Source organism: Ambystoma mexicanum, chromosome 4q, assembly GCF_040938575.1.
Source record: "Ambystoma mexicanum isolate Mex_15411 chromosome 4q, UKY_AmexF1_1, whole genome shotgun sequence".
Taxonomy (NCBI): domain Eukaryota; kingdom Metazoa; phylum Chordata; class Amphibia; order Caudata; family Ambystomatidae; genus Ambystoma; species Ambystoma mexicanum.
In genome coordinates this window covers 662,140,748-662,165,999 of record NC_090928.1, presented here as the reverse complement: position 1 = coordinate 662,165,999, position 25,252 = coordinate 662,140,748, and the positions used below count along the sequence as shown (strand labels likewise).

The following is a 25,252-nucleotide window of genomic DNA, read 5'->3' as shown; positions in this document are numbered from 1 at the left end:
ATTGGACCTTCATCTCAGACATTGGTCGTATAAAAAATGGACGAATAGTGTTTGCAAGTGCATCAGAAAAATGTAACTCATGTAGTTCATAAAGAACAAGGTCATTTACAGACATGGATAACATCAAAAGTATTGCCCCTATGATTCACTCCTTATTTGATTCCCATTTAATAGTTGGAACATTATTCGCACTAACAACATCTGGGGCATAAACTTCAGGGTGTCTGTTACCCCTATCATAATTCATACTAATCGAAAGGGCAATGTGGTCACTTTCTGGGCATTCAATAACCTCTAAGGATTTAAATAAATGCCAGTGATGTACACTGACTAAACAATAGTGAATTCGGCTAGCTGTATTCTCAATAACAAAAGCAGGTTTAGCCAGACTGTCCCCATCTAATCGCTGATTGAATGCTCTTAAGCCTCTTTCTACATATTTGCCCGCTCCTTTGCATGGCCATATTGTACTCTAGCCACAGGGACCATAGACCTCGATACGCCCCATATTTGCGTCCTCTTCTTCCAAGAGGTCCGTTAAGAATGTCTGTGGTTCAATGTGGGCATTTAGAGCACTACACACATAATCACTTAAGTTCTAATCACAGGGCTCGAGGCTTGGCGAGCATCCAACCAATTGGAAAGGGAAACCACAGCAGTAGAGGCTGAAGATACACCATAGGAACGTATATATACACATTTAATAATATGATCTGTAAACCGTCAAAGGATATTCTCATGATCTCCATATCCAGACAGTTCGACTCAATTACCTCCACTCTAACATTGATATCAATCTTTATCCATGTTAGCAGGCCTCCCTTAGGTCTCCCCTGAACCCTCTGTGGTGCAGGCACAGCACAAGTAGCATTTCCAGGCTTAACAGAATCCCAGTCCAACCAGGTCTCCTGCACACTGATCACATGGTCATCATCCAGAAAATAAGGCCAGTCCGAGTCCTCTAATTTCGATTGTAAACCATCTATATTCCATCTCAAAAACATCAGGTCTACAGTAATATGCTCTATGCAAGACTGCCTATGTGCCATAACTTGGAGACTACAGCTGATGCAGAACGCAGCTGTTTCAAGGGCGAAATGTGTCTTATACCTAAAACACATCCCTGATTATGCGCAGTCTGCACTAGCCATCTGTAGTTTACACACTGGTCATTGGGTCTTCAACGTTTTACCACATGGTGGGACAATTTATCTGCATATGCAAGTGCTGCACCAGAGTGTCAGATCCTGTGGATACGAATGATACACTGACACCTCCTGGGAGTCAAGGGAGTTATGTCTACCACTCCCTAGGAAAGTAGGACCTTACTATTAAGAGAGTTACACAGCACAGTCTGTTTCTCTTTCCCGGGCGGTGGCGACTTATATGATGCACCTCCATGTATCGTAATCCTGGTAAAACGGCCAGGATCAGTACATAGGGAAAAATCACAAAATAGGGAAAATAGGTTAGTAAGGAACTCTCAGGCTGACTGCTGTATTTATTAAAGAATCCCCTCTACCCAAAGATAATTATGCGCTGTACCCGTTTCTCTCTTGAACCGGCAGAGATTATATAATATTCTGGAGGTTCCCCTTTCATCAGAGGGAGTGGGGTATGTCCCCACTATCTTAAAGTCCAGTAGCCAGAGGAGTAATTTTGCCGAAAAAGTTAGGGGGACGTGATAGCTGAAGGAAAGTTGTGAGACAGGTGAAAAAAGGGGTGCACATGGGTGGGGTGAAAGAACAGGTTAGGGCAGAAGAGGGGGAATTTCATGCAGGAAATGTTTGAAGTATTTTAAGTAGTGCGTTCTCAAGTCAAGTTCTCTCTCTAGTTCAATGGTTATATCAGACTTCCAACGATCTTTGGGATAAGTTAGCTAATGGGTTGAGCACCTTTGATTAACATGCAGGTACAGTAATGGGTTTCGGCCCCAGGCAGTGTGAGGATCTGTCAGGGGTGAACACTGAGGAGATTTCACTGGTGGACAGCGTATGGTGGCTGCACTGGTGGCCAATGCGATGATCTGGTGGTGGGACATTGTGAGGAGCTGCAATGCAGCTTTAGGAGTTGACATTGGAATAAGCAATTCCTCAAAGCACCTATATAAAAAAACAACCTTACATTACAAACAGATAAAATTTTCAACGCACATTGACAAACAATGAACGCAATTTCGTCGCTCTCTTAAACTGTAAGAATTCTAAAATTATACAGATAATGGGAAATCGCACCCGTCAGCAACAATAACTTTGAAGTCCGTATGACTGGTCTTTAATATTATAAATGGACCAACATTTATAGTCTATTAAACCCTGATTGGGGTGTTTTCTAAAGAGTATACTACAACTGAATTTCATTTAATTTAAGTTATTTCTTGTAAATCCCAACACACCCATGGGCCTCAAAGCTCAGCATAAAACATAACCAACCACTCACGACAAATAAACATACCGCAAAACAAAAATATCAAGAAAAATGGAAAAAAAAGCCTGAGATGGTCGGTCAACAATTCCCACAGAAGCAGCAGGCATATAAATTTAGGCTAATTCTCAAATTGGTGTAAAATTACATAGTGCACACATTCTTACATAGGTTCAAGCAAAGCGGTAGGTTACTTTGACCGCTTCTTATAATAATACAATCTTTATTGCGCTTGGTGCACCAGTTGCTAGTTTGCACCCTGCGGGGAAACCTCAGGTGCTGTGTTCTAATACAGACTTGACCCACTCTTTGATGTAACCAGGCCAAGACTATTCCTGAGCGCCTCCCTCGGCTCTGGCCCCCTCGGCTTCTCCACATTGGTACTTATGATATTCCGCAGGTCCAAAGAAAACCCCCTTATGTTCATATCAGTAATCTTTGGGATTTCCTAATAGGAATATCCTTTAAAGATGGAACATTCAATGTCGAATGTGTAATGAACGCAGATCCAACAGGCTTTGCAGATGATGGAATAGCGTCATGGGAAGGTTCTACAACAGGACTAATGACTAGACAAGTTGGTTCTGCCTGATATCCGACAGCTTCCATAATTTTCTTGCGCAACGTTCCCAAACCAGAGGTTTCATTTAAGTTTGGCAATGTTGGTGAACACTGACATAATCCTCATCCGTCTAACAAAACTTGCCAGCTCTTTCAGAATGTGCACGTAATGCCATCCTATCCAATGAATCAACCCAAAAACAAAATTCTGCATCATTTGTGAATACATTAAGGTTGTGTATAATAAACTCCCTCATACGTGGGCATCTCTCTACATTGAATGATTCGTCCTTCACCCCCATCTTGTCCAAAGCGGACTGCACCAGAGCTTCCAATATAACTTCTTCCATTCCTTTCAAAGGGGACTGCATTTCCAGAGTCAGCCAGGAAACTAGAGTGTCAATACTTCCACCTCGATACCCCAAAGATGTTTCCTCTGAGATACACAGATGATCGACCAGACTGGCCATTCCCTCCTTCACTGACGCCATACTAGTCACAGTGATGTCCATGATTGGACCTGTTCCAAAAACACCGTCATCAGATGATTGGAGCTTCATATCCTGAAGTTGTTGTCTGCTCTGAGCACTCCATGCCAGAACTTCAGACAGTCGTCTCCTACACTCACTAGGGGCAGACGCTCAATTACAAGCTTGGATGTCATTTTAAGTGCAATGGGCATAAGCGTGATCTCGGGTTACAGGCCTACTAAAACTCACCAATCCACTCAAGTCCGTTACTACACCCTCACAAATGCACACAGAGAATAATAGGGGTTAATAAGAGTTGATAGGACCAACTTTCACCAAACAGCATAAGCCTGTCCAGGGGCAGCATGCAACACCAACCCCTGGCCTCCTACCACCCAAAACACAAGGCATGAAAGAACCAGCCTGAAACAGATTGAGGGCATAACCTAGAGCATGACCCACCCAACGTGCCTAATCCAGTAGCGCCCTGCAGCAGCAATGCCCTGCAGTATTACTGCCTTGTAGTATGCCAGACTGGGCACGTTCCAGAACGGACTCGCCAAAAACAGCACAGTGACACAAGAGCGGCAACTGAGTTCAGCGTAATGCTTGGGATACGCGGCAGAATCAGAGCGAGGCACCAGAATACGGTCAGGCCTCGGTGCTCCTTCAGATTGAGGGAAACCAGCCCTCCTATGCATGTCTGCCCCATCTGCAGACCCCTACAAACAGCTGAGCATAATACCATGGCTGAGGGCAGCCTCGTGGGAGCTCCAGCTGGCAGGGGATAGCAATATCCCAGCACAGATATTGTCGAGTGGAGTTAACTGCATGGGGCAAAGGAACAGAACTGTGAGTACTGCCCACCAGACCCCAGTCCTGGACATATATATCCCTTGCCCTGTATTGTGTCCGGTGTCAGAATAAACACTCCTTCTTACCATGCAAGTGTCCTGTATTAATTGAAGGCCACTACAGCGAGTCAACTTAATGCAGTCTGAAAACTTCGCCAACCATCTTGAACGGGGCACGGTGTAACCGCTACTGTTGGCCAACTTGGAATGGGCCTGCAATCATTATTGGGAACTCATTCAAGTGCCACCAGACAGTGCCGTGTCCAACAAGGCTGCCCCAATCGTCCAAGGAGAAGGGGTGTGTGACCCCCCCCCATACAGTAGGATTCCTAACAGAGAGGTTGACTACAGACAACCGACTGTCCTCAGAGAAGGTGTGCCTTACTGTGTCAATGGTGCTTCAGTCTACATTGGGTAGAGGTGCATTTTTGAGGTTATCCCTGTTCTGGATGCACTGTATTTTGTTTGCCTTTCTATGGTTGAGGTTTGTTTTAGACATTATTTGTTCTTCAGTGTAAAACATTGTAAGTAAGCAATTTGATTTGACCATTCCCCTCGGTATGCATAACCCACAATATCATAATGCTCATTTTCAAAAGTAAGGTATGATATGATGATAGGTTATTTATAACGCGCTTAATACAGAGAGGTTTCTAAGCACGGACCCGGGGATCGAACCTCTATTGCTCTGTGTCGTCTTGTTTCCAAGGCGAGCATGTTGCCGCTGAGACGATCACTCGTAGTGCACCTGTAAATATCCCCAGAGAGACTTTGTAAATCCGCTCTTTCGTGTGTGGACATGTTGTATGGAGAACAAGGTGGAATGGAAAAGTATTACTTCGAAGGTCTAAACATGTCATGGGTCATCCGATCTGCAGTAATATTGCCTCGGCACTGATCTGTACAATTAAGGTCCTGAATGACGGCACTAGGTATGTGTAGGAAAGGGGGATTGATTCACAAATACCCTCATTCGGATGCCTGCCTCCTTTGTTGAAACGTGAATGCCATACTGCATGCAACAAGGCTCTGGTTTCTTTATTAAAGTGAAAGAGTGAAGGTCTCTAGTGTGTAAGGTTTACCTATGCACATTGGAGTACTCCGTTAGTCCTAGGACGTCTGAAAAACAGCTTACGATTTGTTATGGCTTGCAGTTAGATACCACACTCATACATAACACTGGAAACTTAAGGCCAGTCTACATTGCTACTGTGTGTCACAGGTGGACAAGAAAGGTTGCTCTATGTGTGAGTGATTTCAAGCCAGAAGGAAACACCTACTGCTTAATACTCTGTACATACCTGCCACGATATCTACATGCTTCCGCCTGCCCCTTCCTACTTTGACCACTGTCCTTCCTGCACCTCTACTCGCTCCATCCCTTGCCCACAGCCCTGGCTCACACCTTAGATTCAAGAGATTCAGACCATTATGTGCCTAAACCTTCTTCGCAAGTGCCAATCATGCTCACCTCCACTCCTCTGCCTACAAGGATGCTCTCTTGGCATTCCCAAAGGCTCTAAAAACCAGTACGTTCAGATATATTACCAACCTCATTTGCTCCCTCTTCTCTAGCATCCAAGCCATGCGAGTCCCCATTACCCCTGATCAATCTGCTCTTCCCTCTCAATGACTTCACATCCGTGATTTCAAAGCTATCTAACAATCTCACTGCCTTCCTCTCCCCTACTGTATTATCCATCCTAGCCCCCCATGTCACCGCTACTCGAGCTTACCTCTGCCCCGTTTTCCCCTGTGTCACTGGCAGAGTTGGCTTCCCTTCTTCACACAACCAACCCACCATGTGCTCCATTTCACGCCTACATTCGACAAACCATCCACAAATGGCACCCATTACTGCCTCTTATTGCTCCACGTTCTTCCACCAATCTACTGGAATCTTTTTTGGTTTGCTCCATGGTAGCCACTGCTTAGCCTATTATCACAAAGCTCTCTATTGAGCCTTAATATGTCACATTATCGGCCTGCCCCTCTTTCTCTCTTTTCACATGACCCCAAAATTCTTGAGAGAGCATTCTTCGACAGAATGACCAGTAACTTGGAAACAAATGGACTCTGTAAGTGCCTTCAACATAGGTTCTGTAGTTGGCACTTAACAGAAATGGCCATGACCTATGTCTCCACCTTTCTCACCACTGTCCATCCCCTCAAACTCGCCTCCATTCTCATCCTCCTTGACCACTCCATTGCCCTAAACAATGTTGATCCTAGGTCTCTGTAACCTCAGCATCCAGGGCACCAAGCTCACAAGCATTGCCTTCTTCCTTTCTGATTAAAGTTATTTCCTGGAATACTGAACTCTATGCTGCCACTACCTCCCGCTTGGAGTGCCCCAAAAATCAATTGATGACCCAATTGTCATCACCCTCTACACACTACCTCCCTCAGTAAGTTGATCTCTTCCTTTGGGTTCTCTTACCAACCTCTTTAAGCAAATGACACTCAGATCTTTTTTTTCTTTTCCTGATTTCACTCCTGACCACTCATGAAGATCAAGGACTGTCTCTAGTTCATCCACCACTCAATGGCAGTTCGCCATCTGATGATTCATTCCTCCATGACAGAAGTCATCTGCCTTCCTAATCCGAGAGAGCCACATCGTCTCCCCTCACCATTATGTTTTCCCTGCCACTCCCTCACCCAAAACATACAATCTTAGGGATCTCTGTGACAGTCCTCTGAAGTGCCAACAATGTATCACTGCTACAACTGTTTCGCATCAACCTTCTGAGCGTAAGGAAGGAATGCTTTCTAAACTCATCACCACTCAGTATTAAGTCCACCGGACTACTGCTTAAGCCTTCACTCTTGGGCCACCCACTTTACTCTACTGCAACCCTCGACAATCCTCAACTGTGGGACGCAAACCTTTCACAATCTTCCTTACTCTTTACCCAGCTCTCTCCTTTGCCTCCATGCTGGCTGCCTCTCCATGCACAACCAGCCCAAGTTCTTATTTGTCCTACTGATCTTTATGTGGTAGTCTCTCCCTACCTGGATGCTTCTAGGACCCTTTACTCCCCACCTCACATCCTCCACTCCAGCACCCTTCTTAATCTCAATGACCCTACCCCTTGCGGTGCATCCTCTTGATACCACTCCTCCTCCCTCTTCAGGTCATACCACTGTACCTACATGGACATAAAACATCACCAACATTTATGCATTGAAGATGACCCTCAAGCTACTTCTCCTTCACACTGAAAGCCCCCACCCACTCTATCCTGGCATTTCTTGCCCCCCCATGAACCTTTTTATCTGCTATTATTGTACATAAACCGAGAGAGCCCCTGTGTAAATCTCTTCCCCCTGTCTTTTTGCGCTGTCCCCGGTTCATGTTCTATCAAACCCCTAACCTGACCAGATCCATTCCCCAATGTACCTGCTTGCTGAATTGAATGTGTTTCTTGGTGTTTGCCCCAATAAATACAAATTGATACGTGCCTGGCAGCAGTTTAGACGGACTGAGGTTCTGCTGTGCATCCACTTCCACTCCCCCAATCCAGATGGTCAGTTAATAAGAAGTATACGTTTAATAAGATCATACTTAAATCATTTACAGCACTTACATGGCATCTTATAGAATAATCTTTCACCAGCACCATCGTTGCTTTGCAGGTATTTACTGTCTACGGACCAGTCAATGTGCGTGATGAAGCTAGAAGACTTGTTGCATTCCCCAATTTTCTTGTATCTCTGAGCAACTGCATAGACATCCACAAGCCCATCGTTGGAACCAACAGCAAGATAGGATCCATCAGGGGAGAACTTCATTTCATGGATGACTTCTTTCCGATCTTTGATATGAACAACCTCGGTCATATCTCTGAAAGTAGTGAAAGAGGGAAATTATATCCAAGAACATACATCCCAATAATACAGACACATTCAAGAAAGCAGAGTTAGGAAGGAGGAACCACATAATCTTTGATAATCTTAACTAGATCCAAGGATAACGGACATGACAAACAATGCTAGTAAATGCACAGCAAACTACAATAGTCATCAATACCTACTTTTCACTTTAAAGGTACACTAAAACACGTGGGTCTAAATGTGTCACGAGGGTTGGCCCACACAAAATGGTTAACCTCATTTTGCAGGCCAGTAGCAGTGCCTCAACATGTTTTCATTAGCTGTGCCTTACTGTTTTTCGTTAAGAATTTCATTGAGTCTTGTAGGCATCATAAGGCATTATTGCCCTGAGCTACTGAAAAAAAAGCATACTTTATGAGCGCGAAGGTGACATTTGGGCTCGAGGGAAGTGAGGGTACATATGGTGGGCTAACGGATAATGAGATCCTGTGCTGCCCCGCAGTTATGGGGCAAAAAGGGAATTAACACGACAGAAGCAAGTCTTAGACGCTGCAAATAGAAAAAGAAAACTGCAAGACAGGTGCTCTGCGGCCTTTTTGGAGAATCCCTCTTTTGCATTTCAACAGCACCCTTCAAGGAGAATGCAGCCTTCGGAGATTAGGATAGACAAAAGGTGGCAGAGGCTGTCGTGTGTGTAAATAAAAGGCTGAAGGTATGAGGGACACCCTTGGAGGGAGAGAGATTCAGTGAACAATGCCTGGATCCCGATTGGTCTACAGGATTCTGTAGTTCCACTCCGGGTGCTAAGAAACCGTTTTGCCGCCTTCTGAAGGGAATCACAGAACGCTTGTGCAGTACTGATATTACTGTCCTTTGCAGAGAAAAAAGTTTGAAAACAAATCCAGCTTTCATTCAGATTATAGTTGGGGGGGAAGGAGGGACAGCGCCAGGGGGGGGGGGGGGGGAGGAGGGACAGCGCCAGGGGGGAAGGAGGGACAGCGCCGGGGGGGTGGGGGAGAGGGACAGCGCCGGGGGGGGAGAGGGACAGCGCAAGGGGGGGGGGGGGAAGGACAGCGCAAGGGGGGGGGAAGGACAGCGCAAGGGGGGGAAGGAGGGACAGCGCTAGGGGGGAAGGAGGAAGAGCGCCAGGGGGGGGGAGGAGGAACAGCGCCAGGGGGGGGGAGGAGGAACAGCGCCAGGGGGGGAGGAGGAACAGCGCCAGGGGGGGGGGGAGGAGGAACAGCGCCAGGGGGGGGGGGGAGGAGGAACAGCGCCAGGGGGGGGGGGAGGAGGGACAGCGCAAGGGGGGAAGGAGGGACAGCGCAAGGGGGGGAAGGAGGGACAGCGCAAGGGGGGGAAGGAGGGACAGCGCAAGGGGGGAAGGAGGGACAGCGCAAGGGGGGAAGGAGGGGCAGCGCAAGGGGGGGAAGGAGGGGCAGCGCAAGGGGGGGAAGGAGGGACAGCGCAAGGGGGGGGAAGGAGGGACAGCGCAAGGGGGGAAGGAGGGACAGCGCAAGGGGGGAAGGAGGGACAGCGCAAGGGGGGAAGGAGGGACAGCGCAAGGGGGGGGAAGGAGGGACAGCGCAAGGGGGGGGAAGGAGGGACAGCGCAAGGGGGGGGAAGGAGGGACAGCGCAAGGGGGGGAAGGAGGGACAGCGCAAGGGGGGAAGGAGGGAAAGCACAAGGGGGGGAGGAGGGACAGCACAAGGGGGGGAGGAGGGACAGCACAAGGGGGGGAGGAGGGACAGCACAAGGGGGGAGGAGGAGGGACAGCACAAGGGGGGAAAGGAGGGACAGCGCAAGGGGGGAAAGGAGGGACAGCGCAAGGGGGGAAAGGAGGGACAGCGCAAGGGGGAAAGGAGGGACAGCGCAAGGGGGAAAGGAGGGACAGCGCAAGGGGGGAAAGGAGGGACAGCGCAAGGGGGGAAAGGAGGGACAGCGCAAGGGGGGAAAGGAGGGACAGCGCAAGGGGGGAAAGGAGGGACAGCGCAAGGGGGGAAAGGAGGGACAGCGCAAGGGGGGGAAGGAGGGACAGCGCAAGGGGGGGAAGGAGGGACAGCGAATGGGGGGAGGGACAGCGCAAGGGGGGAGGGACAGCGCAAGGGGGGGGAGGGACAGCGCAAGGGGGGGGAGGGACAGCGCAAGGGGGGGAAGGAGGGATAGCGCAAGGGAGGGAAGGAGGGACAGAGCAAGGGGAGGAGGGACAGCGCAAGGGGGAAGGAACAACAATGCAAGTGGGGAGTGGTTGTATGTAGAATTGCAGTCTTTGGTCGTAGTTGTCTATATTGTAGTTTTGATCACAATGAGATTTGTTATGAGGACACATGTAGTTTGTCAGTGGTGCTGCACCTCTCCAATGAATTACAACCTATAGACGTCCTTACAACCCATTTTAAATACTTGTTTCGTCACAGTATCCAGAAAGGGAAACCTACATGTAGCACAAATTGGCCAGTAAGGTAGCCCAAATGTAACCCAAATCTCCCTGGCTGCCAAAAGAAAGATCACTGCGTGGCACCAGCTTTGAAATTGACAGAAACCTGACTTGGTACAATACTCCTGATTGGGGGAACATTAGTTAAACGAGCCACTATTGTTTTTGTATTTATTAGGCTTATATAGCGCTTTAAACCAAAGTGCTGCATATTTAACAACAGCATACATTTAATATAACAGTAACAAAAGAAGCAAGTTACAATTTTGAATCAGTCAACAAAACAGTATGTAGAGCAATTTGACAGGGAAGGGGGAGAGAAGTGGAGTAGAGCTAGGAGGAAGAGGGCGAGGGTAGGAGGAGGATGAGGGGAAGGTGAGGATGGGGTGGGGGAAATGGAGGGAGAAGCTTAATGGGGGAAGAGGGAAAGGGAGGGAGAGGGGGAGCGAGAAGAGGGAGGGGCATCATGGCGGGGAATGGGGAAGGAGAGATTTAAGGGACGAGCGGAAAGAGGAAAAGTTAGGAACAGAGGTAGGAATAGAGCGGATTGATAGAGGTAAGGAGTTCCAGTGGAGGGGGGCTAGGAGTTGGAAGCAGCGGAAACGGGAGGAGGCTCAAGGGGAGGGAGGAACAGTGAGGAGGAAGTGATCAGCGGAACAAAGGGAACGGGAGGGAGTGTAGAAAGAAAGAAGGGAAGAGATAAGGGGGAGCAAGATCGTAGAGAGATTTGAAGACTAGGCAGAGAAAATGAAATTTAAGATGAAAGTGAAAGGGGAGCCAGCCAATGGAGGATAGGGAAGCAGACATGGAGTCTCGGGGGGACAGGAGACAGAGGGTACGGATGGCAGAGTGAAAGGTAGATTTGAGGGGGCAAGATGTGAAGCAGGTAGACCAAAGAGTGAGAGAAGATAAGGGAGGAGATTAAAGGTTTAGTAGCATGGAAAGTAAGGGAGGGGCGAACTTTGCAAATATTATAGAGGTGGTAGCGACAGGCACGAGAGGGGAGTGGGATATGGTGAGAAAAAGTGAGAGAAGAGTCGAAGTGAAAGCCTAAATTGCGAGCGTGGGGGGAGAAAGTAAGATTAGAGGGAGGAAAATTAATGAAAGGAGGAGGAGAGGGAGGGGGAAGGGAGTATTATTACTAGTCCACTATTGGATTACATCAGCACAATCGAACAAGAAACAACAATTGGTGTGTCAGCCGATAGAATTTACAGATATCACGCCAAACACAAAGTCAGCTTTCTGGCACCGCTTAACACTCTTTTCTCTCTGTAGCAATGGTGCGGACGATATTCTGGTGGCCGCACCACTAAAATGTACCAAAACCAACAAAGTCCTAAATCTTTGTCAAAGTGACCAGACAATGACCATTGTACATCTGGCCTACTGAAACCAGCGCTACATGTACTCAACCCTTATGGTCTATGCGCATATCCTTTTCACCTTCCACTCTCCGCTTTCTGCATTCTGAAGCGATGTTTGTGTGCAGTACGATACAAAACACAAATAAATTCTGCAATGCAGCTGGTTAGTACAAAAATCAGACGCTAAACTGTTCAGTGTACTGAGACTTTGGACTGGACACAGTAATGAGGATTGGGTGTACAGCACACAATGTCTGGGCTGTAACAGGAAAACGGGCAGGCTCATAATTGTGGTGGTGTTTCCTGATGTCATTTTGTATCAATGCTCTACTGCAACTGAGAAATAGGCACAAACATGTCTTATGTTGCTTGTGTTCCCACACCTAGGTGAAGTGGTCAAGTAGCTTGGGATGCACTGCTTCCTATGTCGCATAGTTGCACATGGTTGGTCTCTTGTCTCTGGCGGGTATAACCTAGAAAACGATGGGCTGGGTTGACACCCACAAGAATTCTCAGTAGATCAGACGCATTTCCATTAATGTTTTGGTCACTCTAGCTGAGAACTCAGGGCTAAGGTGCTCATTCCTCGGTGGTGGATGCACTGCTTCACATTTTTGCTTTTGTTATAATGATGCTATTGCTTTTTCGACATATTGCTCTGACTGTACTGCCTTTCCATTAAGAGGGTATAGCCCTAACAAACAGCACTTACAAGCATTTCATACTTCTCCAAAATGTATGAGATACGGTGGAGAGATGCACCTCGTGATTGTGTGCCTCTTAGAACGCAGCAGAACTAATGCAATGGAGAAAAGGGCTTGAGTGGATGGAGGGTGCTGGGTGCCGCACTGGTGGTATTCCGATCCAACAGTGTGGGGTGCAAACTGGAGCCACACATTTTCTCTATGGCAAGACCTGGCAGGATTGATAAGGAACAAGTTACTTACCTGTAACTGTTGTTCTCCAGCATGGGTCTGGCATGGATTCACATGCTCATGAATATTCCCCGTCGTCAGGCTGGGAATCCTCGGTAAAGAAAAAACCAGTATCAGTTTCGTTTCTGATCTGTCTTTCGTAGTAATAACCAATCACTGGTCTCTGCGTCATACTGACCACAGCCAATGACTGCCCTCTACCTAAGCACCGCCTCTGGCAGCCATCTTCAGATTTGGAAGCACGTGAAGTGGCAGTATGACCAAGTGAAGAGCCGCAGAGGGGTAGGCGGGAGGGTTCGCATGTGAATCCATGCCAGACCCATGCTGGAGAACAACAGTTACAGGTAAGTAACTTGTTCCTTCTCCAGCATGGGGTCTGGCATGGATTCACATGCTCATGAATAAAGAATACATAGCAGTACACACATGCACAACCACGGGAAGTGGCAAAGGCTCAACATTAAGCATTGCCTCAAACTCAACATTAAGCATCTTACCTCCTCACCAGGCTCACCTCAGGCGAACAGGTTGCGCAGCACTGCTTGGCCGACCCTGGACTCCTCCCTGGAATCCCGATCCACGCAGTAGAACTTCGTGAAGGTGTGCGTCGACCTCCACGTAGCAGCCCTGCATATGTCCAGCAGGGGCACACCAGAAAGGAACGCCGTGGTAGCTGCGATCGCTCTGGTGGAATGGGCTCTCGGACGGCCGGGCAGCGGTCGGTTTGCCAACCGATGACAGTACATGATACAGCCGGAGAGCCATCTGGAAATGGAAGCCTTCGAGAGAGCCTTCCCCTGATTGACAGGTCCAAAGTTCACAAAGAGTTGTGACGTCTTCCGAAAACACTTCGTGCGGTCTACGTAGAACTTCAGCGCTCTAGCCACATCCAGCGAGTGCAAAGTCCTCTCAGCCGGCGACGAAGGCGACGGGAAGAATACAGGCAACACCAAGGGTTCGTTGAGATGGAAGTCCGACGGTACCTTGGGCATGAAGGAGGGGTGCGTCCTGAGCACTACCCTCGTGTCGTGAAAAGTCAAGTACGGGGCCTTGCAGGAAAGGGCCTGGATCTCTCCCACCCGTCGTGCGGAGGTGATGGCCACAAGAAACGCTGCTTTCCACGACAGAAACTTCAACGGGGCCGAGTGCAGAGGCTCGAACGGAGGTCCCATGAGCTTGGTCAGCACCACGTTGAGCTCCCACGCCGGGGCCGGAGCCTTCACCGGCGGGAACGATCTGAACAGTCCCTTCATGAACTCTTTCACCAGACGATGAGACCACAAGGACGTCTGTCCCGTGGTTCTGGTGTATCGGGAGATCGCAGCAAGATGAATCTTGATGGACGCGTGTGCCAGTCCAGCTTTGGCCAGCGTCAGCAGGTACGGCAGAACTTGGGGAGCCGTAATCCGTAGAGGGTTAATCTTCTGTGCGTGGCACCAGACAGAGAACCTCTTCCATTTGTGTCCGTAGCATTTAAGAGTCGAGGACGCCCTGGCCTTTGCAAGAACCTCTCTGCAGTCGGCCGGTATGTCGTATCCTCCAAACTCTAGCGCTGCAGGAGCCAGGCCTGCAAGTTCAGCGATTTCGGGTCGTGGTGGAGGATGGCGCCTCCTTCCCTGGAGAGCAGATCCGCGTCCACCGGCAGCTTGATTGGCGGGGACGCTGACAAGTCCAGAAGGTCCGGGAACCATATCTGCCTCGGCCACGCAGGTGCGACGAGGATCATCCTGCACCGTGACCTCTTGAGCTGGTTGACGAGCCGGATTAGCAGTGGCAAAGGAGGGAACGCGTAGAGGTACAGGCCCTCCCAGGGGAACGAGAAAGCATCGCCCAAGCTCCTCGCCTGGGGAAACCTGCTGGCGAACCTCCGGCACTTGGAGTTCGTCGCCGTCGCGAACAGGTCGATCTGGGGTGTGCCCCACCGTCGGAAGAGGCGATCCACTAGATCCTGCCGTAGTTCCCACTCGTGGCACGAGCGCAGCTCCCTGCTGAGTGAGTCGGCGATGGTGTTTTTTATCCCTGCCAGATGAAACGGCACCAGAAACATCCCTTGGGCGACTGCCCAATGCCACAGGTCCTGCGCCTCCTTGGATAGTGCTGGGGACCTGGTTCCGCCCTGTTTTCTGATGTAAAACATGGTGGTGGTGTTGTCGGTGAAGATCCTCACCACCTTGCCCTTGAGGGACGGAAGGAAGGACCTGAGGGCCCAAAACACTGCACGGAGCTCCAGGACGTTGATATGTAAGGATTTCTCCGTCGGGAGCCAAAGGCCCCTTGCGTGCAGATTTTCGGTGTGCGCTCCCCACCCTTCCAGGGAGGCATCCGTGGTCACTGTCTCCTGGTGGGCTGGGGTCTGGAAGTCCATGCCCGCCGTCAGATGCGCGCGGGTGCCCCACCACCGGATCGCTCGTCGGAAACTCTCGTCGAGTGTGATCCTTTCCTCGAAGCTGCCCGTCGTTTGGATCCAGCGCGCGTCCAGGAACTCCTGCAACGGGCGCATCCGGAGCCTGCACATGGGAATGAGGTAGATGCAGGAAGACATCATTCCGAGGAGGGACTTGATGGACCTCACCTTGGCCGCGTCGGCCACCAACATCCGCTGCACCTTGCCCAGGATGGTCCTGGTCCTCTCCTCCGACGGGGAGGCCAGAAGGGACACTGTGTTGAGCCTCGCTCCCAGAAACAGAGTGTCTTGCGCGGGTACCAGGTGGGATTTGGCGTAGTTCACGGAGAATCCCAGGTCCGTGAGAAGTTGGACGGTCCTTGCCGTGTGAACCTCGGCGAGCTCCCTTGTCTTGGCTCGGATGAGCCAGTCGTCCAGGTAGGGGTAGACGTGGATCCCTTCGCGGCGCAGCTGAGCCGCCACCGGTGCGAGGCACTTGGTGAACACCCTGGGTGCCGACCGTAGACCGAAGGGGAGGGCTTTGAACTGGTAATGCCACCCTTGGACCACAAACCTGAGGAATTTTCGGTGCCACTTCAAGATGGGAATATGGAAGTAGGCATCCTCCAAATCCAACGACGACAGGAAGTCTCCTTCCTCCAGCTGACCCAGGACGTGCTGGAGGGTGACCATCCGGAACTTTTGCGCCTTGATGAACTTGTTCAGATGTCGTAGGTCCAGGATGGGGCGCCATCCCCCCGTCTTCTTCTTCACGAGGAAGTATCTCGAGTAGACTCCGGAGCCCCGAAGCCTCTTTGGGACGAGTTCGATGGCGCCCTTCTTGAGCATCGCCTTCACCTCCAGGAGAAGTTGAGGGACGTGAAGTTCTTTCCTGGCCACGGGGGGGACTCGCGGACACTTTCTTTGAAACTCGAGCGCGTGGCCCCGGGCCAAGGCGTCCAGCACCCAACGGTCGGTGGAGATGGACTCCCACACGCTGACGAAGCTCGCCAGCCGGCCTCCCACCGGGGTGCTTCGGTGGGGGCCCGACCCCCCGGCCGGTTCAATCCTGCTTCGACAAGGCTTTAGCGCCTTGTCCTTGGCGACGACGGCGGGGTCCGCCAGGCTTGCCTCGTCCTCTGTAGGCCTCCTGAGATGACGAGCGGGCCGCTTGACGGTAGGAGGAGAAACCGCCGCCGGAACCTTTGGAGGCGCCCTTGCCTCCGCTGCTCCGAAAGGGCGTCCGTCGTTGTTGCAGAACTCCAAGGGCCCGGGCCGTCTCGGTGTCCGCTTTAATGGCCTGAAGGGAATCGTCCACCGTTTTCCCAAACAGGTTGTTCCCATCGAAGGGCATGTCCAGGACTCTGGTCTGAACGTCTTGACGGAAGTCCGTAGCCTTGAGCCATCCACGCCGCCTAAGGCAAACGCCGTTGCCCAACTGGCGGAACCCAGTGTCGGCGATGTCCGTCGCAACGGTAATGGCGTGGTCCGAAGCCACCTCACCTTCCTGCAGGATCTCCAGGGCCTCTGCCCTCTTGTCGTCCGGCAAGAAGTCCAGCAGGGGCACCAGTTTGTACCAGAGCTCCCTGTCGTATCGGGCCATGATAGCCAAGGCGTTGGCAGCTTTAATCGTCGTCGCTGCAGACGAGATGACTCTGCGTCCCATAGCGTCCAATTTCTTTCCCTCGCCGTCCGGTGGGGAAGTCGATGTGGAGGCCGCACCCCCCCCCGCTTTTTTCCTGGCCGCCGCGGAGACGACAGAGTCCGGAGTAGGCTGCGCCCGAAGGCACAGGGGGGCCGTGTCCGGGACCCGGTACTTTTTCTCGTACTGGTCTCTTCTAGCTGGCGTCGTGGACGGGTTCTTGAGGAGGGTGAGGCCCTCATCCCAAATGTCGTCCAATAGAGGGACCGCGAGGACCGTCTTCCTCTTGGCCTCGCGCCGCTGATAAAGGAAACCTTCCTTCTTCTTCTCCTCAGGGCAGAGTTGGAAAAGCTCGGATGCCCTGGCGATCATTGAGTGGAACGATCCAATCTCGTCGGGCGGAGAAGCCCTGGTGGGAGGCGACGACGGTACATCCTCGTCGTATACCTCGTCGTCCGTACCCGTCGCTGCCGTGTCAGTCCCCGTATCATCCCCTCGGGTGGACGGGGAGGAGGGCTGGAAGGGGCGCGACGGCTGAAAAGGAGGTGGAGGGTGGATCCTTCTTTTCTTGGTAGGGGGAACACCAGAAGGTCCCGGTTCTGGGTCCCCCGACGGGAGAGGTTCCGTCGGCAACGGTAGTCTCGTCCTTATCTCAGAGCATAAGGACTGTATAGCCAACAAAATGGCCGCCGAGTTGTCTCGTGGCGCTGGCAGAGGGGAATCCGACGGGCGATCAGGGGCCCCGTCGGTACCCTCGTCGTCACCTGCATCGGGATCCATCCCGACGGGCCGGTCTTCTTCCACGCCGAGGCCGTGGCTTAAGACCTCGACCAGCTCCTCCTCCGAGGTTGAGGCCGAATCTACGACGACGCCCTGCCCTCCTTTTTCTTCCCCACGGGGGATTTCACGGGGGTCCTATCGATGGGCACAAAAGAGGACTCCCTCCGAGGTGGCAGGGAGACTCTGAGCCCCGAGGTCGCCACCACTGGTGTAGCCTCCACAGGCTGAGCCAGGGCCGCCGCGACAGTTTCGATAGAGGGCTTGGCCGGATGGATTAAGGCCTTCACCACCTTAGGTGCGCTCACCGCCTTATCCTTGAGGGGGGGGGACACTGCCTCGCTCCCCCTCCGCCTTCGAGCTCGACCGGGGCCTCTCCAGGAGCTTCGCCGGGTGCTCGGCCTTCCTCTTACCCGACCCAGAGCGTTGGCTCGTGGTTGATGGTGCCGGGGAGGGTGCGCCCTGCCTGGCGCCCGTAGAGCCCGACCGTTCGGCGCTCCCGGTGCCAGCGGACTCGCGGTGCTTGGCCTTATGTTGGACCCCCGTCGCCGGGGCGTCCTCAAAGGTCTTAGAAGACCACTCGGATTTCTTCCTCTTCTTCTCGCCGGACGGGCTCTTCCCTTCTAGCCAGTTGGCGAGACGTTGATGGCGGTCCTTCATGGTCCGCTCCGACATGTTGCCGCAAAACGCACAGTCCTTCTCCACGTGCGTCTTGTCCTCATGTAAGCAGTAGAGACAAAAGGAGTGTTCGTCCTCCTTAAAGACGTTCTGGAGCTGGCATCCAGGGCAGATCCTGAACAGCTTTCCGGGCGTCGAACTTCCCTTCTCCTGGGCCATGTCCGGGCCTGAGAAACTTCTGGAGTCCTCCAAAAGCGTAGCTCGACGAAATCTTCACCCTTGAGGGGCGCAGACGAATCCGACACGGGTCCCCGTTGATCGGATGGAGAGTCGGTGGAGCTTGAGGCTCTTTTGACCGAAAAAACGAAGTTTTTGAGAAAAAACGTGAAAAAATAGCACTAACGCTCGAGAGCAATAGCACGAGGATCCCAACACATGAACGTGCGGTAAAAATCTGAAGATGGCTGCCAGAGGCGGTGCTTAGGTAGAGGGCAGTCATTGGCTGTGGTCAGTATGACGCAGAGACCAGTGATTGGTTATTACTACGAAAGACAGATCAGAAACGAAACTGATACTGGTTTTTTCTTTATCGAGGATTCCCAGCCTGACGACGGGGAATATTCATGAGCATGTGAATCCATGCCAGACCCCATGCTGGAGAAATAAGAATGCTCTGTTAGGTGGGTCAGGCAGCTCACAGAAGAACAATCATTTTCTGCTGGCTGGTGTCTACAGCTTGCTGTTGGGCACAGGGAGAGGCAGGGCTTCCAATGTGCGCTCAGGCATTTAAAGGCAGTTATTTGCAGTGCTCTGACGTTTTTCCTTGTTAAAGCAATCTGTGCCACCAGAGACAAACAATGTCTTAGGTGGTAAAATAATAAAAAAGCAACACTCCATGACTACTGCACTTATGCCTTACGGTATATAAAGTTCTTCCGTGGAACTATTTTCTTTTCAGAAGTTAAACTGACAGGGCCTTGAGGAGGTGATGTAAGGAGCTGCCACTGAAGTAACTTTATCCATGAAGATTCAGGAAAGGTACAGATTTTGGCCCTGAGGGGTGATTAGGGAGATGAGTGGGAAACATGGAATGCGAGGCATAGGTTTAGTCACCCATGCTCCAAAAGCAGAGGACCTCCATTTGTCGAGCCTCCCTCTCATGTCTGCAAGGTTTTTTTTTTTTTTTAAATATATTTTTATTTTATCTCAACCAAACAACATTACAACGAAACATAAATAAAACACTTCAAACAACAAAACCAAACGAACAAAAAGTAAGGCACTGCAATCCCCATCCCTCCCCCCTATGAGCCTGTAGAGTGTTCGCCATCAGTGTCCGTTCCGTGCGGTGGGGCCTCATCGCTCTCAAGTCCAGCCGAGGCCGATCCCGCACCAAACAGCTCAGCTAACAACAACTTCCATGCCGTGAGAGAGCCTGTTTCTTCCCCATCCCCTGCCATACTGCCATCTTGCCACGCTGTCGTTTCGGCATCCGCCCATTTTTGGAGATCCCGCCACAAGACCTCCACTCGCGGCTTGTGACATTTCTTCCACTCCATGGCTATCCTACGTTTGGCAAGCACATAGGCCAGATCTTTAAGTTTATCAACATGTCGAAGCTTACGCGCCCTGGGATACCCTCCCAGCAGACAAGCCCAAGCCGAATCCACCCTAAGTGTGATACCCCTCCCTGCCAGCTTCCGCGCCACTTCACCCCAGTAAGCTGCAATCACTGGGCACGCCCAGAACATATGTATCATGTCCGCATTCTCTTCGTTACACTTGGGGCACGCCTGGCGCCCACTACCTAGGAATTTGGAAATTCTAAGAGGGGTCATATATGCCCTGTGCGTAATATAGAGCTGTATCTGCTTAAACCTGGCGTTCCTCGATACCTTTTTGTGGTACCCCAGGGCGCGCTCCCACATCCCATCCGACATCGGGGCCCCCATCTCCGCTTCCCACTCCAGTCTCATGTGCCCTAAATCCTTCCCAACCTTTGTCATCAACATCTCGTACAACCTAGAGACCTCGTGTCCGCCCTCTGATGCGTCATACATCGTCTCCAGCGTGGCATCTGGTTCATCGGCCAAAGTAGTTTCGGACCACGTGCTCCGGACCTCCCGGACCACCCTGTGATATGTTACATATTGACCCCTGTGTAGTCCCGACCCTGCCTCCAGTTCATCGAACTCCATCAGGGTCCCATCCTGCCAGATGTCGCCCATTGTAATCAATCCCACTGACTCCCAATACGTCCGGATAATAGTTCTCAGCTGCCCGTCCTCCTTTGCCAGGGCGATCAGAGGGAACTGCGGCATACACGGCAAGGGGTCACCCATCATCCGACAGGCACGCCGCCACACGTTCCTGCCAAGGGCCAGCATCTTAGGACGCTCTCTCATCCATGAGCCAGTCACCCAAATCACCTCCCGCAGATAGAAGGGGGAACAATCTTTCCCTAGCAGCCTATGTTCGGGGGTCTCTTCATCTGAAAGCCACCTGGCCACATATTGCAGTTGCGCCGCGATATAATAGGCCTCAAAGTTCGGCAGCTTCACGCCACCTTTCTCGTAAGAGTTCTGCAATTTCCATAATGCGACCCTGTTGCGCGTGCCGTGCCACAGGAAATTCCTACACACGCTATGTAACCTAGCGAAAAACTTCCTAGGTATCATATACGGGATGTTATTAAAGTAATGCAGGAGCCTGGGCAGCACCACCATTTTAAGCATAGCTCCGCGACCCATCATTGCTAAAGGCAATCTTTCCCAGAACCTCATGCACCTCTCAATCTTTCCCACAGCTAGTTCAGTATTATACTTGTTATACTTGTGTTCTTCCTCGGTCGTGTGATACACGTCAATGCCCAAGTAACCGCTATGCCGGACAACCAGGCGTACCTCTCCAATACCTCCAAGATATACTGCAAATTCTCTTCCGGATGTTTCAAGTATAACAGCATATCGTCTGCATACAGGGATATAAGATGGCACTCTCCTCCCACCTCTATGCCCACCAGATCATACTGCTGCCGGAGGTAAACTGCTAAGGGTTCGAGGGCCAGTATGTACAACATTGGGGACCAAGGACATCCCTGCCTGGTACCTCTGCCTAACTGCCATCTGTCTGCCACTACTGCACCCGTACGGACCCTAGCCAGAGGCGCACTATATAATAGCTCGGCCCACCTCATGTAGCATGGTCCCAGTCCGAACTGCCCCATAGCCGCCAGCAGCCATGGCCATCGGACGGAGTCGAACGCTTTAACCGCGTCCAGAGCCACTATTGCCATTTCGCTGTCCTCACTGCCCCCCCATTCCACCACCCTGTGAAGGCGCCTGTGATTGTGAGCAATATTCCTGTTCGGGACATAGCCCGTCTGGTCAGGATGGATCAGCTTGCCTATTACCCTCTGCATTCTGGCCGCCAGGACCGTTGTCAGGATCTTGCTGTCCTGGTTCAGCATCGACAGGGGCCGGTAGGAGCCACAATCATGCCCCGGTTTATTGGGTTTGGGGAGTGGTACTATAATCGCCTCCCTGAGTGATTCCGGCAGCCGCCCCACCTCGAACGCTTCATTAAACATCTCCAGCATGGGCGGGAGCACCTCCTCCCCATACGCTTTATAGAATTCACTGGGGAACCCATCTGCACCTGGGGCCTTACAAGTGGGCAGCTGCCGCACAATCTCCTGCAGCTCCTCCAGAGTGATCGGAGCATCCATCTCCTCTCGCTCTTCGTCACTTATCATGGGCAGGCCTATGTCTTCAAGTACTACCTCTATCTCCTCCCGGCTTCCCCCCTCTCGATCCTCATATAATGCTTGATAATATTCTGCGAATGCTCCATTCACCCCTTCCTGGGTGTCCTGCTCCACTCCCTTTTCAGTGATAACTGATCGGATCGGGGATCTTGGGGTCTCGCTCTTATACAGCCAAGCAAGAAGCCTGCCCGTCTTGTCTCCCCCGGCATGCAACCTCTCAATGTACTTCCTGTAATTCAGATTACAAAGCCTGTCCCAATGTTCTGCGCACCTCTGTTGCAGATTAATGACCTCCTCCATGTCCGTCCCCCCCTCCCCCAGCTCTCTCTCCAACTCAATCTCGGCTCTACGCAGATCTGCCAGGACTCCTCCCATTAATCCTTTGGATTTAGCAATGGCAACCCCCCTCATTACAACCTTAAAGGCCTCCCACAAAGTACCAGCCGACTTGACGCTGCCTGTGTTCGCTTCAAAATAAGCAACAATCTCCTCCCTCACTTCCTCTCTGAAGACTGGATCCCTGAGCGCTTCCGCCCTAAGGCGCCATGTTGGAATACGCGCACGTGGGGGACAAAGCTGCCAACGCATGACCAGGGGCGAGTGGTCCGAAAGGACTCTCGCCCTGTAGTCTATCTGGTCACACTCCGCGACAACGTCCGGAGTGGCGAAAAAGTAATCCAGCCTTGTGTGTAACTGGTGCGGGGCCGAGTAATGTGAATATTGCCTCACGCCAGGGTGTCTCGTCCTCCACACGTCTGCCAGGCCAAGGTCTACCAGCAGCGCCTGCAGTACCCTAGCCGCCGGGCTGGGCCTGTCCACCCTGTCATCTGACCTATCCTCCTTGGGGTCTAGTACACAATTAAAGTCCCCTCCCCAAATCACAGGACCCCCCATCCCCTCACCCAGTCTAGTGGTCAGTGTCCTGAAGTATGTCGCCGTGTCCAGGTTGGGGGCATAGGTATTTATAACGCACACTACTTTATTTTCCACAAGCCCCCTTACCATGACCAGCCTCCCATCAGACTGCACAACCTCCCCAAGTAGCTTAAACGGGACATGTGGTGCAACCCAAATCAGCACACCTCTAGCATAGGCAGAATATGTAGATCCAACTACAGTCCCTCTCCACTTTCTCCCCACCAGTTCCAGTTTATCCCGTGTCAGATGTGTCTCCTGTAACAAGGCGATATCTATCTTTTGTCTTTTTAAGTACAACATGACCTTGTTACGCTTAAGGTAGCTGTTAAGCCCTCTAACGTTCCACGTTAGTATCCTAAGGTCCCCCATGATGCATCAGTAGCTCCCATCCCTCTCCCAGGTCCACTCGCCTCCCCCTACCGCAAGGGCCCCCATCCCCAGTTTCTCTCCCAGGCTCATATAAAAACTGACCCACCCCACCCCCCCTAACCCAACCAACTGCCCAGCTCCATCCCTGGATCTCAGGCATCCTTGTGTTCGGTTCTCTCTGGAACCCAAATAGAGAACCCGACAGGGTGTCACCCCACACACCGTGACTAACCTAAACTCAAACTGGGGTACAAAGAACAGTCCCCGGGGGCTGCCCTCCCACACTACCGTATCCGCACACATGGACCATGTTTCGAAGTCCTAACACATACACTACCATAACAAAGTCCCTCCGACTATATTCCAGTCCCAATATTCATCGCCCAACCGGGCCCGCAGCGTCACTTATCTCTTCCCGTTCCATCCGCCATCCGCTCATCTGGCTCTTGAGGACAATTTTGTGCATCTAGCCATTCCATGGCCTCCTCCGGAGTGTCAAAAAACAGTGTCTTAGTCTTAAAGAATATTTTCAATCTGGCCGGGTAAAGCAACATATACTTATACCCCGCTGCCCGCAATCGCCTCTTGACCGCCCCAAAGTTCATGCGACTACGCTGCACTTGCAGGGTGTAGTCGGGGTAAGCAGTGATGGTCGCCTCTCCTCGCTGTATGGTACCCCCCTTACGAAAGTGCTCAAGGATCCTTTCCCGGTCCCGATAGTTAAGGATCTTGGCGATCACAGGCCTAGGTGGGTTCCCCGGCGGTGGTCTTCTGTTCAAGGCCCTATGCGCCCTCTCCACCGCAAACCCCTGCGACAGGGCTCCCCCAGTGATCTCCTGCAGCAGCAAGTTCTCGATAAAATCCGTGGGGTTCTGGCCTTCAGCCCCCTCCGGCAGGCCCACGATGCAAACGTTATTTCTCCAAGCGCGTCCTTCCGCCTCTTCGGCCCTACTTTCCAAGTTACCCACCCGCTGCACCAGGGCATGGATATCGCTCTTATATGCAGTGCAGTCCACCACAGTAGGGCCCATCTCCTTTTCCAGAGTTTCCGTGCGCTCAGCAAGGGCTCGTACATCCTGCCTCGGGAGGTTCACGTCCTCCTGCACCGCCCCGACCTGTAGTTCCAACGCAGTTTTCAATTCGACCACAGCAAGTTGGAGCTTGGTCTCCCACGTCGCCTTCAGGTCCGCGATCGCAGCGAGGACCTCTTGGTTCGCACCCCCGGCGGCCATCTCCTTGGTCTGAGCTTTATCCCTGCTCCTGGCACCTTCCAGGCCGGGCGACGTCTTGGCGTATTCGTCGAGCGTAGGCTGCTTATTCTTCGCCCTCAGAGGTTTGCTCGACATATCTCCAGTCAGGAGCGTCCTTCTGGCCGCGCTCCGGTCCAGGCCAGGGAGGCACCGTGCCCATACACCACGACTCAGTTGAGAGTCCCAGCTCGCCCCACAGCCTCAGGCACCGCTGTTGTACGGCGCACCTCCAGATGGGCCAGGTCGCGCTGCCCCCTTCGTTCCGCTGAGAGGGCGCACTTATGCTGTGGTCCCAATCTACCGCTCCTTTGTCCCCTCGTCAAGCGGCCATTTTGTCGTCAATCGTGATCTCGCCACCAGTGCTTCATTCGGCTCTTAAGTACACGTGCGCACCACGAACCCGTGTAAAAATGTGTCCTCGCGTGCAGCCGGACTTCATGTTCACAGTCTTCCCACTTTCTGCCAAATCACAGCGGTTCTTGCGCGGTATCAGTCGGATTATGTACGGATCAGCGGGAGCTCCCGTACAGGCACGTCCTTTCACATGGCTTCCAAGCCACGCCCCCCATGTCTGCAAGGTTCTACTCAGTTAGGGGTAGCACCTAGCGCCCCAGGGCTTGCCCAGATAAGAGATTGTCTGGTCTGTG

At 51.9% G+C, this 25,252-nt stretch overlaps 1 protein-coding gene across 3 annotated transcripts in view; it reads right to left on the bottom strand.

The window, feature by feature from the left end:
• Positions 1–25,252, bottom strand: part of EML6 (EMAP like 6) — a 3,038,586-nt gene that overhangs the window by 2,366,766 nt on the left and 646,568 nt on the right. For all 3 annotated transcript variants that reach the window (XM_069608236.1, XM_069608238.1, XM_069608237.1), the window contains exon 9: positions 7,900–8,156. In XM_069608236.1, coding sequence (XP_069464337.1) covers positions 7,900–8,156 — 257 coding nt within the window. The remainder of the gene's footprint in view (positions 1–7,899; positions 8,157–25,252) is intronic.